This window comes from Bubalus bubalis, chromosome 22 (assembly GCF_019923935.1).
Source record: "Bubalus bubalis isolate 160015118507 breed Murrah chromosome 22, NDDB_SH_1, whole genome shotgun sequence".
In the NCBI taxonomy this organism is placed as follows: Eukaryota; Metazoa; Chordata; class Mammalia; order Artiodactyla; family Bovidae; genus Bubalus; species Bubalus bubalis.
In genome coordinates, this window is record NC_059178.1 from 19,880,692 (window position 1) to 19,896,940 (window position 16,249).

The window sequence follows — 16,249 nt, forward strand, 5'->3', positions numbered from 1 at the left end:
AGCTCAGTGAGAAGCTAGATCAGCACCCGCAGGAGAAACGCGGTTTTCTCGGCGGTGGGTGGCAGGACAGAGCCGAGAGGCCGGCTGGCACCTGGGCGTCGGAGCGGAAGGATCAACCCCGGCCCCCATCCGTAATGAACCCAGAGCTAGACCCCAGGACGGAGGAGCGTCATGGGGTAGGGGTGGCGGGTAGGTCGCATGTCCAAACAGGAGAACTGCTGCTGCAGGAGGCACCGTTCACACCTGGGCTCAGGTGGCGGGGTCTGGAGTCGGCGACCTCCGTGGCAGCACAGGGCCAGCGCCCAGAGGTGCCCGTGCTCTCAAGGGCGTCCCTGGGGCACCCAGAGTTCTTTACGAGTTTCATCTTTGTGTTTTGTCATCAAAAGTGGAAGTGTGATGGGGCCCTGGCGAGGCCTTGGGCCTCGGAGCCTCGGCTGTGAGGGGCCCCACCTCCCCGTCTCCCCTGGACTTTCCCCGCACTGCCTGCTCACCTGTGGCTACCCCCGCCCCAACTTCCGTCCTGGGGTCAAATCCTCCCACCGAACCCCACCCTCAGGAGGGCAGGGCCCGCATTACATAGAGGGTTTCCACAGTCCACACTCAGGGAACATCTGAGCCATGTCATGTGAATCCACAGGTAACCAAGGTGCACACCAGGTATTAAACGCCAACCTCCTCACTTTGGTTTTCTTACCTCCTCACTTAATGAAAGAATTACTCTCCTGGTATACTGAAGTGTGCTGAAGGCTCCCACCTCCCCGAGGCCAGAGAGCACGGTCTGACAGTCACTGGTGACGGGCACTCTGAAAAGCTCCCAGAGTTCACAGTATCCTCCAGATGGGGCCTCAGGACCCCCAGGAGCACGACTTACCAGAACAAACACTGCTCTCTAGCAGTGTGCTGTCTGGCACAGCTGGGCGCCTGGCAGTAGCTAAGGATGTATCTTTGGAAAAAGGAAACAAGTCAAGCATAAAATATAATAAAAAGAACAACCACACTTGCATGGTTTCAGATTTTATTTTTGTAATTATCTTCCCAAAGAAGCAATAATCGGCATTTCCATAACATTTAATATTATTCATCAAAGCTGGAAAAAGAACAGGAATAAAGCACAGTTTCATACACAAATACCACACTCTGCATATGTACAGTTAAGTTCAATATATTAGACTCTGCAGACTGGTTCACTCACACAGGACAGCACAGGGACTGCTGGACTCTGAGAACGTGCACGTGGACCCTCTCCAGGAAAGGGACCACATGAGCTCAGAACACCTTTCCCTGCTGTGACCACCACTCCCTGCTCCTGAGCACCCCCAAGGAGAACAGCTTCTGTGAGCAAGAAGAGGAGACACTTCTCGCCAGACCCCAGGCAGGAAGCCCCCCTGATGTCAGGGGAACAGCCACCTGCACTGTACACACCATAACCCGTGGGGTGGGGTGGTGGTAGTCAGGGATGCCCGGGTTCCAGCCCCCTGCACTGGGAGGCCCACTCCCCAAGCCCTGCAGGACCCCCGGCTCAGTACGCATTTTTGTTCTATTATTATGAAGAAAAAGAGTAGAACTGAAGCCTTCCTTCCAAGGCTGCACTGGATAACAGTCTACACAATGCAGTTGAGAGCATCTTCTAGGTGTGGCCGAATCTGCTGGGATGGCTGTGAACGAGCTCAAATGCACGTTAAGGTGACTCCTGGAGGGTGGCTGGATGTGGAGGGCACAGCAGCAAGGACAAATGTGCACTATTAACATGTCACTGAGCACAGATGCTACTGAAACCAGTGTCCCCAAACAAGGGCTGGAAGGAGCCACTGCCCACAGACCACGTGGGTGCCAGGTTGGGGGTGGGGGGCACTCGAGGAGGATGTTCATTAGTGTTCTGACCCGGACCTTCCAGAAAGAGTCCATCTACCGCCCACTCGCCCCCGCAAGGACACTCCCTGGACTCTCCCAGAGCTCAGGGTGACCTTGACCTCCCATGATACCACCTCTGTGTCCCCGGGAAGCCAGCAGACCTGAGCCCAGGAGGCCAGGTGGGTGGCATCAGCTGCACTGCAGGGTCTGGGCTTCTTCCCACCAGGAGAGAGGGCTGAGCTCAGGCAGAGAACACCTTGAAGACAACCCATCAGGAGAGGCCGGGAAGGAACCGCACACCAGCACACCTGTGAAGCCAGTCCTGCTCTCTCAGCCACACGCGGGAGGTTTATGGAGAGCACCTCCACGTTGAGCCGAGGTCCTCAGGGAGAGGACAGGTCTGTGGGACTAAGGCCGGCCAACAGCCTGGCGGGTGAGGAGACCGTCGCTGAGCTTCAGGAGGGAATGCCCACGGTCCAGGGAGAACTGCAGACATGCACAGGGCCCCTAGGACACGCCACCGTCAAAATGTTCAGGCACCCACACGACCCTCCAGGTGCGTCTTGTTCTGGGAGAAGTAACGTCGTAAGGCTCAGAACAGCGTCCTGGCCCACACTCCATCTGAAGGTTTAATAACTTAAGTGTCTCTAATTATCATGGGGCATAAATCTCCTTATGAAAACATGTTTACAATATTACTTTGTTTAACCAGTAAACTTCACTTTTAGCAGCAATTATGAAATAAAATGCAAACAATTTCTCTAACAAATGACACAAGCCCAAGAGAAAAGACTGCCCATGCGTGTGACCCCTTTTGTTTAGAACAAGTCTGTCGAGAAATGGGTTTGCCGATTTTAAAATCAACTACCCTATGACGTGATGGGATGTTTCTCTATTAATTCCTGCTGGTGTCTGAGAAGAGCTCTTGTCAGGGAAAGAAAGGAAATGCTTCCAGGCAGCGGGCAGGGCAGTGGTCCAGGAACCAGGAACAAGACTTGTCTTACAGCATCAGAGCCAGGACCCCGTGAGTCTGGCTGTCCTCTGTGGAGTCCGGGGGTGAGTCATGCAGGCAGGGCCGAGCCTAGCACAGCCCCCCTGCGTACTCATCCTCCTCCTCCTCGGCAGCGGGGACAGCGGTGCCTTCGGGGTTGGCCTGTGGGGGAGCTGCTGCCTTCTTCTTGATGCCGCCTCCTGGGACCACCAGGCTCAGGCCCAGCTTTGCGTACTGTCAATGACAAAGCGCAGCTCAGACCGGACATCCGGGCCTGACCTTCGATACCACGGCTCTCACCTGTGCGCCAGGTCCTGGTCTCTGCCCCCTGGAAACCTGGACACCACTCGGAGGGAAATACCGCCATAAAACCCAACACTGCTGGGCCGCAGGGTGGGGGCTCGACCAGTGTGGCCACTGCCTGAGGGGCCCCAAGACCCCGTGAGCCTGACAGAAACTCACTCAGTCAGTGACCTGGAGGGGGACCCACAGACCGAGCGGGGGGTGTCCCCACAGTATACCTGCTCAACGTGCACCCTGTGAGCCTCCTCTCTGAGCATCGGCCTCAGGGAAGGGGACAGGCGGGCAGGGCAGGGGGCGGGGTGGGTACTTACATCGTTGTCCATGTACTTGAACAGCGGCGAGTTGCACACCTCGGCCACCTGGTCCTGGTCTTGCTGGTCGTAGCCCTCCAGGAGCTGCTCCAGGGCAGCACAGTCCTCGCTGCCATTGAAGCCGGGGATGCTGCCGGGACATGCACATGGGTGCTGGGCCCCGCACACCCACCCCCAAGCACAGGTCTGACCACGTACAAGCGCAGATCACACCCAGGATGGTTACCAGTAGAGGACCTGGGGCCCAGTGTCGGGGGGCCTGGCCTCAGGCTGCTCAGTTTAAACATCACCTGTGAGAAAACCCCTTATCCTGACCTTCCTGAAACATACACCTGAGGACTTTCTCTTTTTTTCTTATATAGCAAATACAACAAAATTACTCAAGTCACTCACTTCCACAGAAGCACCAGGAGAAAAACACAGCCAAGAACCCAACTCATAAAAACTCTGCTGCAAAAGCTGAAAGGCTTGCCATGTACTCGCCCTGTCCTGAACTTCACAGAAAACAAAAGCCCTGCCTCTGAAGGCAGGGCCACCCGTTCCAGCAGAGCAGGGCGCACGGCCGGGCCTCACCTATAGCTCTCGCGGACACAGCGCTCGGCTGCCACATAGTCGTTTCTGTGCAGGTGCACCAAGACCTGGGCGATTGTTTTCTGAAACAGAAGAGGGGTTAGGCCAGGTTTACATCCACGCCGAAGTCGACTCCACGACACCTGGAATGTAACTTGGTTTGCATCTGACATTCATCTCCATTTTCAGATGAAGCCCATCCGCCACTGTGTTTCAGACCTTCTGTTTCAGCTCTAAAACTCTCATTTCGTTCATTTATAGTTCCTATTAAACCAGCCCCTCTATCTACAGCTCCACCAGCGCTGCCCTTGGTCGCAGGGAGCAACTGTCACAGCCACTTCACGGTCTAGACATGCTGACGCCAACACCTGGGTCTCTTCTCTGACAACCGTCACGTCTTCCTGGCTCCCTCTGTCCAGTCACTGGCCCCTGGCCCCTGCACCGACCCGCCCACCAGCCCAGGCTCAGGCCACACATTCGGTCTGCTTCCTGGGCAGTGGCTCTGGTCTTAGTTCAGCCCCTCTGCTCCAGGCCTGGCGACCCCCCCGAAACACACATGCACACACACTTGGGAGCCCCCTCCTGCAGCCCTCCTCTCTGGGCCCCTTTCCCTAGCTCCTCCGGCTAGAGAGACAGGGTTTCTATGGGGCCCTCTTCCCCAGACCCTCTGTTTAGAGGATGGGGGGTGCCTCTCTTGAAACTAAGAGGCAGAGGGAACATGAAGTCAGAAGCCTTCCCACCCGCTCAATGCTCAGAGTCCTCAGGGCACTGTCTCCTGTGCTCTGCCCAGCAGGGCTGGCTGTTGACCAGCAGGAGAGAGGCAACAGTAGGATCACTCCATCTCAGCCAAAAACAGAGGTCCAGAAGATATTTAAAAAAATTAACAAATGTTCATGGAACACGGTCTCAGGCAGTTACACCAATACGATCCAAGGAAAAGCCAAAACTAAGCACTTTGAAAGCATACCTTATAACAAGTTGGATAATTCTCAATTTCCTTATAAATGTTTTTTTCTTTCTGAATAGAGAGTGCCGCCTCATCAAACCTGAAAACAAAACAAGAAATGCTGAACAAGGCAGGTCTAAGTGCCCCACAGCAGAGACCATGGCGTGACGTGTCTCACGTCACAGGTTCTAGAGAAATGAAGGTGGCATCGGGCTCGTTAGTCACTGCCCCGCGCCCTCCGAAAGCTCCACGCAGTCGGTGTAACTACTGCATCTGACTTTCCCTCCTTGACCCCCAGCAGACAGCGAGAGGACTTCAGGACAGGCTGCTTCATATGGCAGTCGGGTCTGTAAGGACCATCCAATAATGAGCATCCATCAGATTCAACTAGCTGCTCTGCAAGCAGCTGTGAGAAGCCCTGGAGAGACAGGCCTGACTCCACCATTGCAGAGCCCTCTCCTTCCCTGGAAGTCCATGCAGACGCCCCAGGAGCACTGGCTGCTGCAAGGACCCCCACCGTGTCTGCATCCTCGAGCGCCCACCCCAGCCTCGTCAGGCCCTGACAGCTCCTGGGGCCCAAAACAGGCAGTGACTGGGGCCGGGGGGCCACAGAGTGGGCAGACAGGGAGAGGTGAGCAAACGTCCTGCTCGACACCACGATCCTCAACAGTCACCTTCTCCTGTCCACTCGCACACACTCTCCTCTGCACAACTTTATTAATAATGGAGATACGTTACTAAGCTTAAACTGCAGTGAAGTAAAAAACAGGGAAATTCCACAGGATCCTAGTTATCTGGGATCCAGCTGCTCATGCTGTGGGTCCTAAGTCTGAAGGATAAAATGGTAAACAACCTGTGCGACGACACTGTCCGGCTGTCAGAACCCCGTCCACGTTCCTGGGTGAGCACTACAGATACTTGTCCCCCAGAGACATCACGACCTCCCCTCCCCAGGTAAGAGACCAGACAGCCATAGAGCAGCCAAGCCAGGTCTTAACCAACAAGGCCCCAACGCATGTTGGGACGGCACTTAGTGCAGCAGTGGATCTTTCAATGTTTAACCCAATGTGCTGCCGTCTTATGGGCCTGGTGTGCCCCAGGTTGCACCCAAACGATCAACAAGCCCTTGCCTAAACATGGCCTGGAGGTCACAGGTCACAGGAGCACAGCAGTGTGAGACGTACCTGCGCCCACGCACCAGCAGCCGGGAGGCTTTCCCCAGGAGTTCGACAGCCTGCCGCAGGCGCTCTTCATTCTATGGATCCAAGAGAAGAGAGTGTGGGCGGCTTTAAGGCAGGAATTTTTCTCCTCCCCCAACAATGATCTGATTAAAAAGTAACCCCACTGGCTGGGGGGAGGGGATGGGGGAGGGACAGGGTGGGGGGAAGCGGGGGCAGTGATACCAAAGCCACTATCTCACTGCTCCCAGAAGAAGAGCTCACTTGTGAGCACAGGGGAGCTTTCAAAGTAGCCACTGTGTTTCTCACGAAACTAAACATTCTAAGTCTACTTAGAGAAAACAAATTCACTTACTTCAAACACATTGGCTGTCTGCTGATATAACTGCACAGCCTTTTCTGGATCTACATTCTCTATCAGCCTAAATGAAACAAGAATATCTGACTCATACATGAAACAGAAAACTTGTTTTCACCGGACTTTATCAAACAAAAAGACTCCCAGGCGGAGCCCCTGTCCACACTCACTTCCCGGCCCGCTCCAGGGCCATGGCGGCCGTGTCCGGGGTGCCGTTCTCCAGGTACATCATGCTGGCCTTCTCAATCAGCTGAACAGCCTCCGGGAGTTTCTGCATCTCCTTTAGGCAAACAATAGGGCACAAAGCAGTAAATGCATGAATTAAGAAATATAGAGTTAACAATCTGAAACTGAAGAAGGCAAAAGACCCAAAACATGACACAATACACATACTGAAAATGAAACGCCTTCACAAGGTCACTCTCCCCATCAGGCTTCCTTCAGCCAAACCAGAAATACACCAATTGATCCTGCAGAGCCCAGTCCTTCACAGGGTTTCAGAGAAACTACACAAACGGAGAAGCCCACTTGCTCTTCAGTGTTTCCTGAGCAGCTACAGTTCCTGGAATACTCATGAATGCCTGCTATACACAAGGCCTGTGCAAACCAGGCCGCACACCAGGAGCCTGAGGGCTGGGTCTCATTTCCAAGGTCACTGCGCTTTAACCATTCACATCTCGTAATCAGACACGTCCACAGAAGGTCTGTTGGTGGCTTCATATATTAAAATATCAAAAGCATCAGCAGGCTCATGCCCCCACACGGCACTGGCGAGCGGGGCAAAGTGGCAGCTGTAGGGACCTACCCCCTCCTGGAAGCTGCATTTCTCCCCACCCCCGGCACGTCCAGGCCTGCCTCCTCCATTTCAGCCATCCCCCTGTGTGCACTTGTGCTTGCAACCCTCTTACTGAGTGCCGTCAACAGAGTAACTCTACATATCTTACTAGTAAACTGAGTCTCAGCATCACATGAGCCATACATCTAGCATCCCCAATCCAAACCTTTTTTAAAAACTGGAAAAAATCATGAAAAAGCGAGGTGTAAAGTTTACAGGTGTTATCTACTCTAGGCTGACATGCTGTATCTCCATGCTGACCGTGCATGGCTTGTTTTCAAACCTGCCCATTCATCCTTCACTAAGCTGACAAATCGTTGAGGACATCACACTTGCTGGTCTCGTCCTTAAGACTACACACTGTAACTCATTTTACCTACAGGGCAGATGTGCCCCAACGTCACTGACCTTCAGCATCATGCCGGCTTGCTCGTATGCTCTGCAGAGAGAATACAAGTTCTCAGATGAGATCCTGATGGGAGGAGAAACCCCCTACCAGATACAAGAAGTTGCATCAGTCTAAACTGGCTCAGGCAATACATACTTACTTTAGGCCCTTGTTACGACACAACGAAATTTTTCTTCCATTTATCTATGTGGGCAACAATGCCTTAGAAACAGCAGGCATCTAAGGTAAAGAGACTTCTCTTTGCCAATGCAAAATTAAGTACTCACAGAAGCTAAATGACTTTCTACCTGACAAACCTAAATCCAAGTTTTGAAACAAATATTTTTTTCTCCTCAGAAGCAAAAGAAAACTTTCTGCTTCTCTGAACAGGCACCAGTAGCTATATTAAGAAAGAGGGGAAAAACAGGGTTTCTAACTCACTTGTTTTTTCACAGGTTACTAAACAAAATGGTTCTAAAAATATGATGGTGATTTAAACACTGAATATCTTAGTGAGGAGTGACTTCATCTTTTAAGGTTCAGGTGAAGACTGAAACAAATGTAAAGCACTATTTTATTTATAGCAGTACACATGAATGCACTATTTCTGGGCTTATAACTAGGAAAAATTTACTGACCTAAGGGAAAGCAGCAACACTTAAAACATAATAACCTACAAATACATGAACACATAGAAGAAATTTACTTACTTGGCAGCGTGAAAAAGGCTGAATAGATGTAATAAAGTCACAATTAAGGGAAAAAAAAAAAAAAAACAGTTTCTAAAGATCCATTATTTTAAAAAGCAAGGCTAACTAAATCACTGCCCCAATCTGTTCAAAAAGGCAAACCCCACAAAGCAGGTAAGTCAGTTTCAGTCAGTTCAGTCGCTCAGTCGTGTCCGACTCTTTGCGACCCCATGAATCGCAGCACGCCAGGCCTCCCTGTCCATCACCATCTCCCGGAGTCAACCAGGTAAAGAGGTCATTTAATGCCTGAGGATGTCTACTAAAAACTACGCAATTGACAAAAACACTGACAAAACACCACACAGATTTTTAAGCTACTTCTATTATGCATTAACCTGATGTTTTACTAAAAATGCAAGACTACTATAACCATAATCTACACGTGAGGTAAAACAAACATTTTTTAGTCAATAAGATTATAAAATACCTCAGGAAAATTTGTTTTCAACTACTTAAAAAATTTATTTCAAATACCCGAGGAAGACTACACTTTGAAAATAGTTATACAGCGGCCACTCTGTCTACCTGCACCACCTCTTCGCTTTTCAGCACCTGTCTCTTCCATCTCCCTCAATTCATCCCAAGTAAAACCATCATCGAGCAAATCCAGAATCAATAAACTTTCAAAGGCAGCTCTGCAAAGCAGTGTGGATCATGATCAAGTCTCCATAAATCACCTTCAGAGTTTAGACATGCAGAGTTGCTCAAGAGGCTTCTAAGCTAACAGCACTGTACCCAAAAGGCAGCAAACTCATAACCATTTCCAAAGGGTGAAAAGATACGCCCTGTTGTTCTCATGGGCCACAGCTTCCTTCAGGCAGGCATCTTTTGCTTGCTCAAACTGTTTGGCATTCTTAAAAGCAACAGCTGAAATAGAGGAAAATAAAAACAGATTTTTCTATTTCCATCATTTAAAAAAAAAAAACCTCAAATGAATCACTACCGAAATCTGTATGATAAGTAAGGTATTAGAAAATAAACTTAACACTTAATCAAATACTTAGGAAACTTCATAAAACTATAAATACTACTTTTTTCTAAGCCATTGTCTTATAACTTTTTTGATTATCAATAATCTACAAGTATTTTCAAAAGTTTTTTTTTTTTAAGTCTAACACCAGCACGTTCACTTTGAGGGACTTAGATCACAGCAATCAAGCAACACCACAAACAACAGGTGTCGTCACAAAGACAGCTCCTTTCCTCACCAGTTTCACAGTTAACAGCAGAAACAGTGCTCAGTTAAAGCTTATTCTATCGTTTAAATTATTTTGAAACTGAAGTCCAATAAGCACACTCAATATTTTTATAATCTTTTTTAGCACAATCTTTAAATACTATCTTAAAGACTTTGGAAAGCTCATGAAGTGTTGCTTACAAATAAATGAAAAGTATACTGCTTTAAGAAAACATTACTTGCTAAAAACACTCTTAAAATTATCTTTAATAAAATGCAGAAAATAAACAAACAACAAACCATTTCATCCCTGAATTTCTACATTTTGCTGTCATAAAACTTTACTGATGAAATGTATCTTGCATAAACCCTTAAAGAAAACAAACAAAGAATGTTTTAACGGGAAAATCTGACTTGAAGTACTTATTTCTGAAAGCAGAAATGGTCTCAAATGCATATATAACAGTTCCATGTTAAATTTCCCTCATGGAGGAGATCTGTAAAATGTCATGCTCTCCAGTTACAAAAACATTCTTGTATGAAGTGTCCATAAAACCCATGTAAAATGTGAACCTATAATTATTTTAATAATTATTCTCTAGAAACTATATCCTACATTGCGCTGATTAGTTTCAATTTTCCTGACTTCTTTCTTCCTGGTGATATACTGAAACTAAAGTCTGCCAAAAGCAGATTTCTTAGGTGATTTCTACCCAAGGCTACCACATGTGATCACAACCACTGCAGAAACACACAATAAAATGTGTTCAGCCTATTTCAAAATCGTACTATGCTTTATATCCAAAATCATCAGAGATATGCTGAAAGCTGTCATTCCATAACTGAAAATGCTGAATTCTTAATAAGTTCTCTTTCTGTTGGAAATTTCAGACTGCTTTTATCTTATATGCAAATAAAGATATTAAAATATGCCTATAAACTTAACATTGGATGAAAACCTATCAGCACATCTCCAAGCAAGGCTGTAAAGAATAAGAGTCTAACACGCACCGTGCACAACTGCTGAGAATGAGGCTTACGTGCTTTACAAAGTGAACCAAAAAGTCTTTATTCAGAAACAGCTGGGAGAAAAGCATGACAAAACTACTGGAAGTATATAGTATGAACTGACTGCAGTTCAAGAACACACTAATGATGCTAAAAGCCCACCGCTGCGCCCGCCCCACATTCTGCCCTCATGGGAGAGGGAGGCAGCTGGGTTTGCAACTCGGCACTCAAGACACCTGCAAACAGCACCCAGAAAAGCACAGGGTCTGGGCAGGTCTTTGGCTGTTTTTTCTAACAACTAAGATGCTACAGGAAGCACTAAGAATGAAAATTATGTCGAGATCAACATAACACACTGCGGGTGGCAGGGCAACTGTCACAAATACCTGCTTTTCCATACTCAGAAGCGGCGCTGTCATAATCCGGCTTCCATTTCAAAAAACCAGTTTTCAGGCTAAATGAAAGGAAAATGCAGTTAACAGAAGTTACCAACCACATTCTTAAGTCAGAACCCTGCTTGTAAGGACCTTGTAGGTCTGTAAATAGGGAGGGAGGGAAACCATCAGCTGGAAAGTCCCCATTAGTCTACCTCCGTCCAAATTTCCTGGTAACTACACACTTCATCACTTTCCCTCCCACTGTCACAGACACAGTCTCCCCCTTCTGAAATGTCTACATGACATCCAAGGAGAGTTGAGGTAATCACTGCCTGGTCCCCAGACAAGCAGTGCCAGTATTTGCTGCTAGCTCGCTAGAAATGTATGAATTGTTAAGCCTGCCCCGGCCCTGCTGAACTGGAAACAGGGTACCATCAGCAGCACCCAGGGTGTAATAAGCCCTGAGGCGCACTAAAGCCTGGGACAGCTGAGGCACCGCAGTGAGCGGCTGGATTCCTGAGACTGCAGCTCAGCAGAGGCACAGATGACTGGGACAGTCCAGGCACCGCAGTGAGCAGCTGGATTCCTGAGACTGCAGCTCGGCAGAGGCACAGATGACCTGAGCCATCGACGGGCCACACCAGCGCCCAGTTAAGATGCTCCAAGGAGACTGCAGAGCGAGGCCAGAAGACTGCTGAAGACAAACCCTCAGAGCGACAGAGGGCAGCAGCAGAAGGCTGCAATGAGCTGCAGTGGCCAGGACGGGCAACCAGAGAGGGCAGGGCAACAGGAGGAGGAGAGCAGGACTGGAGAACCAGAGCAGCTGCTCTCCAGGACCACAGGACAATCAGTCCCGAGTCCACATCTCCTTGTCCTCTCCGTGATGCTTTCTGTAACTTCAGACTTACAGCTTAAACTAACCCTGTGACTGTCAAACTTGGGTGTGCATAAGAATTGCTAAATAAACACCATCTTAAATTCTGAATTCAGTTAGTGAAAGCCAAGGAATCGGGGAGGGGGCACCTTAACTGAGAGAGGGGGAAGCCCCTATAGCCTGCAGACGTTCACCCTTTCTTGTGTTCCTTTTAATTTGGCCAAATAAATTTAAAGTTTATGTTTGTGTAATTCTGCTGTAAGATTCAAATTTGTAAACAACTCTCAAGCTTAAATGGTTAAAATGCAGCCTGTCTACTCTAATCCACAAAACTGAGAAAGCATCGCAATAAAGCAAAATTCTAATCTCCACCCCTACCCCGAGATCCTCATTATATTTTCCACCGTGTGTGTGTGTGTGTGTGTGTGTGTGTGCGCGCGCGCGCACTCAGTCGTGTCCGACTCTCTGTGACCCCATAGACTGTAGCCGGCCAGGTTCCTCTGTCGATTGGATTTTCCAGGCAAGAATACCGGAGTGGATTGCCATTCCCTTCTCCAGGGGATATTCCTGACCCAGGGATCGAAACCCCGTCTCCAGCCCTGTCAGATGGATTCTTTATCATTGAGTCACCTGGGAAGCCCCAATGTCCACCATAACATAACTTTTAAAATCCCACCAAAGACAAGACATATCCATTAAGTCGTCTTGTTGCTACACTTGAGAAAAGCTGGAGATTTTAAAACATAGTTGGGCCAGGTAGCTGCCCAACGAGACAAGAACCAGGAGCATCCGCTCGAAGATGCAGAGCGATGTGCCCGGACCCGTCGACGCCCCCACTACCCCAGGCGCGACCACTTCCGGCGGCGGAGGGCAGCGCTTCCGGGGCGCGGCGACCCGATCCCACCCCGCCCGCCCGGCTCCGCCCCCGCAGCAGCGCCCCCCACCCGGTGCTGACTCAGACTGGCCTAGGAGGCGCCGACCCCGGCGCTCGCCCAAGGCCGCGCTGAGCCCCTCACTCACTATTTCTCTGCTTTGGCCAGGTGTTCCAGCCCCTCGTTTATCTTCTGAGCCGCCATCTCCGCGGCGCGGCCCTGACGTGGAGGCCGAGAGCCCGCCGAGTGGGCGTGGGAACGCCGAGGAGGAGGCCGGGATGGCGCCGCCGCCGTGCTACCGGGGCTCGCAGGGCTCAAACCTAGCGCAGCGAAGCGGCCCGGCAGCCGCGCAGGCGCTATGCAGGCAGACGTTGTACAGGCGCAGAGCGTGTGGAATGGTCGCACGCGTGCCTCTCGCGCAGGCGCGGTGGGTAGAGAAGGAGGTTCGGGCATCCATTGTCGGGGTTGAGCTCAGGTGTGTTGAGCACCTGTTATGTATCAGGTGCGGTTCTAACCACGACAGGTCGGCAGGGAGTGCGACAGGCCGGGCCCCACGCCTCCCTCTCCCTAGAACGCGCGTGGGCGCTGCGATCTGTTCCTTTTGTTCTTCTGCCCGAACAGTCTGGATCATTCGCCCTACATCTCCGCCAAACGTCTGTCAGTCCATCTGCCAACCTGACTGTCCATCCAGGTCACTGTCCGGTAACCACGGGCCTATGCTCATCGGTGCGCGCCGGCTGAAGTCAGGGGCGAGGGTTTCGCAGAAATACTAGCAAACCAGCTGCCGACCCACGACTCACGGTGGTTCCAGCGTCCGCAGGTGACTCCCGCGAGGCCCTTGCTTCCTCTCCGTCTCCACCCACCATCTAGATACCCGTCCCGGAGCCACACCCGGACCTCGCCAGTCACTGGTAACCAGTAGCTAGGCACCGTGCCTCTCGGGGTCAGTTCAGGCAGCCCTTAACCTCTTGCTGCCCTTGCAGCTCAGACAATTCTTCACCTTCGCCGAACTCTCCGTTCCCTTCCCGCTGCTCTTGTTAGCGTCCCCCTTTACCCAGCGTGAATTCCGGGCTCAATCACTAGCTTCTCCGGGATCCCGGCACCCCACCCCCCGCCCTCTGCACCTCCTTTCTCCTCGTCTGGGGAACCCCCAGCGTCCCCCACCGACTCCAGAAGGGAGTTGAAGGGACTGGAGAAAAACAAAGCAGGTGCTGACACGACTGCCACCTAATTACTGCTCACAAACCTCCAGGAGGCCTCTAGAGCTGCGGAGCGACTCTGCATTTTCCCGGTCACGCCGCGTGCCTACTCACCTGGATGGCTGTTCACACCCCAACCCCCTCAGAACTCCCAACAGAATCTTCCTGTCTCCCTACCTTCCGACCCTTCTTGTTTAATAAAAATTAGCAAATAAACACTGTTGACTGGAGACCTTACCGGAAATATAAAGTTAACATATTTTGTATGTTATATGTATTATGTACTCGATTCTTATAATAAAGTGAGCTAGAGAAAAGAAAATACTATTAAGAAAATCAAAAGGAAGAGAAAATACACTTACAGTCCTATGCTGTATTTACTGACATAACTTTACCTGGTCTGTTTGCAAGATGAATCGTCTGTCAGGACCTACATCAAACGGGGCTTCCCTGGTGCCTCTGTGGTAAAGAATCCACCAAGAAGCAGGTTTGATCCCTGGTTTCAGGAAGATGCCCTGGAGGAGCAAAATGGCAACCCACTCACGTATTCTTGCCTGGGAAATCCCACTGGACAGAGGAGCCTGGTCCATGGGGTCACAAAAGAGTCAGACAGGACTTAGCAACTAAATGATAAGACCACGACAACCTACATCAAAATTGTCTCATGTGATACAAGTGCTGTAGATGTTACAAGTATTACTAACACTGGATGTCAAAGATGAAAAGCTAATGCAAAAAAGAAATTCATATTTATTTGGGGGTTTCCCTGGTGGCTCAGATGGAAAAGAACCTGCCTGTGATGTAGGAGACACAGGTTCAGTCCCTGGGTCAGGAAGATGCCCTGGAGAAGGGAATGGCAACCCACTCCAGTATTCTTGCCTGGAGAATTCCATGGATAGAGGAGCCTGGCAGTCTACAGTCCATGGGGTCGAAAGAGTTACAGGATAATAATTGATGTGTTGATAACGAAGAAGCAGAAATACGGATGTTTTATGGTCGCCTAGCATCATCCATCAGAGAAGGCAATGGCACCCCACTCCAGTACTCTTGGCCTGGAAAATCCCATGGATGGAGGAGCCTGGTAGGCTGCAGTCCATGGGGTCGCTAAGAGTCGGACACGACTGAGTGACTTCACTTTCACTTTTCACTTTCATGCATTGGAGAAGGAAATGGCAACCCACTCCAGTGTTCTTGCCTGGAGAATCCCAGAGATGGGGGAGCCTGATGGGCTGCCGTCTCTGGGGTCGCACAAAGTTGGACACGACTGAAGCGACTTGCAGCAGCAGCAGCAGCATCCATACGATTGCTGCTTGGTAACCCAGCCTACATACTCATGAGTGAATCGTTTTAAAACTTTTATGGCATACAGTATTATATTAATAATACAATAATAGGAGTATTGTTATACTTTTAAATAATACTCATCTGTTGATGATAGGCTTTTTCTTCAATTATAGGACAAGCATACTGTACAGTCATGTGCTTTTTTGAAAATAAAACTATAAGGCAGTAAGAATAACATCATTAATTTTATATTAAATATCACTCCCATTATACCTATATAAGGGGAGAATAGTGTCTACAGATATCTTATACATTCATGATACACTTTTAATTTTTTCAATATTTCTAGTCCATGCAGTTCATCTGTGAGCTTTTCAAATTGTTGAAAATCCCCCCCCAAATTTCACAATATATTTACTGAGCAACCCGCATATAAGTGGACCCACACAATTCATCCCATGTTGTTTAAGGGTCAACTGTACTGTATTAATAATAACTCATATTATGCCCATTTAGGTGCATGGACGGATTATAGATTTCCAAATGTTTTTAAAGAAAAAAATCACAGTGCACTTTACTACATATGGAGCTTTTTTGAAATTTCACTAATAATTTGAAAGTTGGACTTTCGAGTTTACTAGGTTTGATTGAAGCGGGCTGTCAAATGGCTCTCTCCCACCTGTCTCTCAGGCTCTGCAGTCAGAGGCCTGTGGGCTCTGTGTCCTGCAGTTCCGCCTAAAAACACCAGGTGGCACCACTTGCACATTTACAACCTGGAAGTACCCAAACAAAAGAGATGATGACTTTGGATGACAGGGTCAAATTTGGTTTTGCTTTCTTACTGAACGTTCCACATAAAAGCGATGCCCTCACTATGTTGTAGTAAGTTATTCAGTGCTGCCCAAGAGCCCTGAGTGCAGTATAGCTGGGAAGATCTACAGTATTGCTGTCCAACAATAAGTCACTTTCGCAGGTGCT

General features: G+C 49.4%; 1 protein-coding gene and 1 long non-coding RNA gene across 3 annotated transcripts; one reads left to right on the plus strand and one right to left on the minus strand.

Annotated features, from left to right (window-relative positions):
- Positions 1–998: 998 nt before the first annotated feature.
- NAPG (NSF attachment protein gamma) lies at positions 999–13,241 on the minus strand. Its single transcript, XM_006066256.4, has 12 exons — positions 12,937–13,241; positions 11,052–11,119; positions 9,263–9,347; positions 8,442–8,459; positions 7,752–7,782; positions 6,679–6,788; positions 6,506–6,572; positions 6,157–6,227; positions 4,994–5,072; positions 4,030–4,109; positions 3,457–3,586; positions 999–3,076 (listed from the first exon to the last, which is right to left on the minus strand). Exons 1-12 carry the CDS (start codon positions 13,239–13,241, stop codon positions 2,933–2,935), a joined length of 1,188 nt encoding a protein of 395 aa, XP_006066318.3. The 3' UTR covers positions 999–2,932.
- LOC102413519 lies at positions 13,121–14,203 on the plus strand. 2 transcript variants are annotated; one of them, XR_328227.4, is made up of 3 exons: positions 13,121–13,263; positions 13,410–13,699; positions 14,041–14,203. It is a non-coding gene; the product is annotated as an uncharacterized LOC102413519 (long non-coding RNA). The 2 variants fall into 2 exon arrangements; XR_006547828.2 differs by having other exon boundaries at positions 13,150–13,290.
- The last annotated feature ends 2,046 nt before the right edge of the window (positions 14,204–16,249 follow it).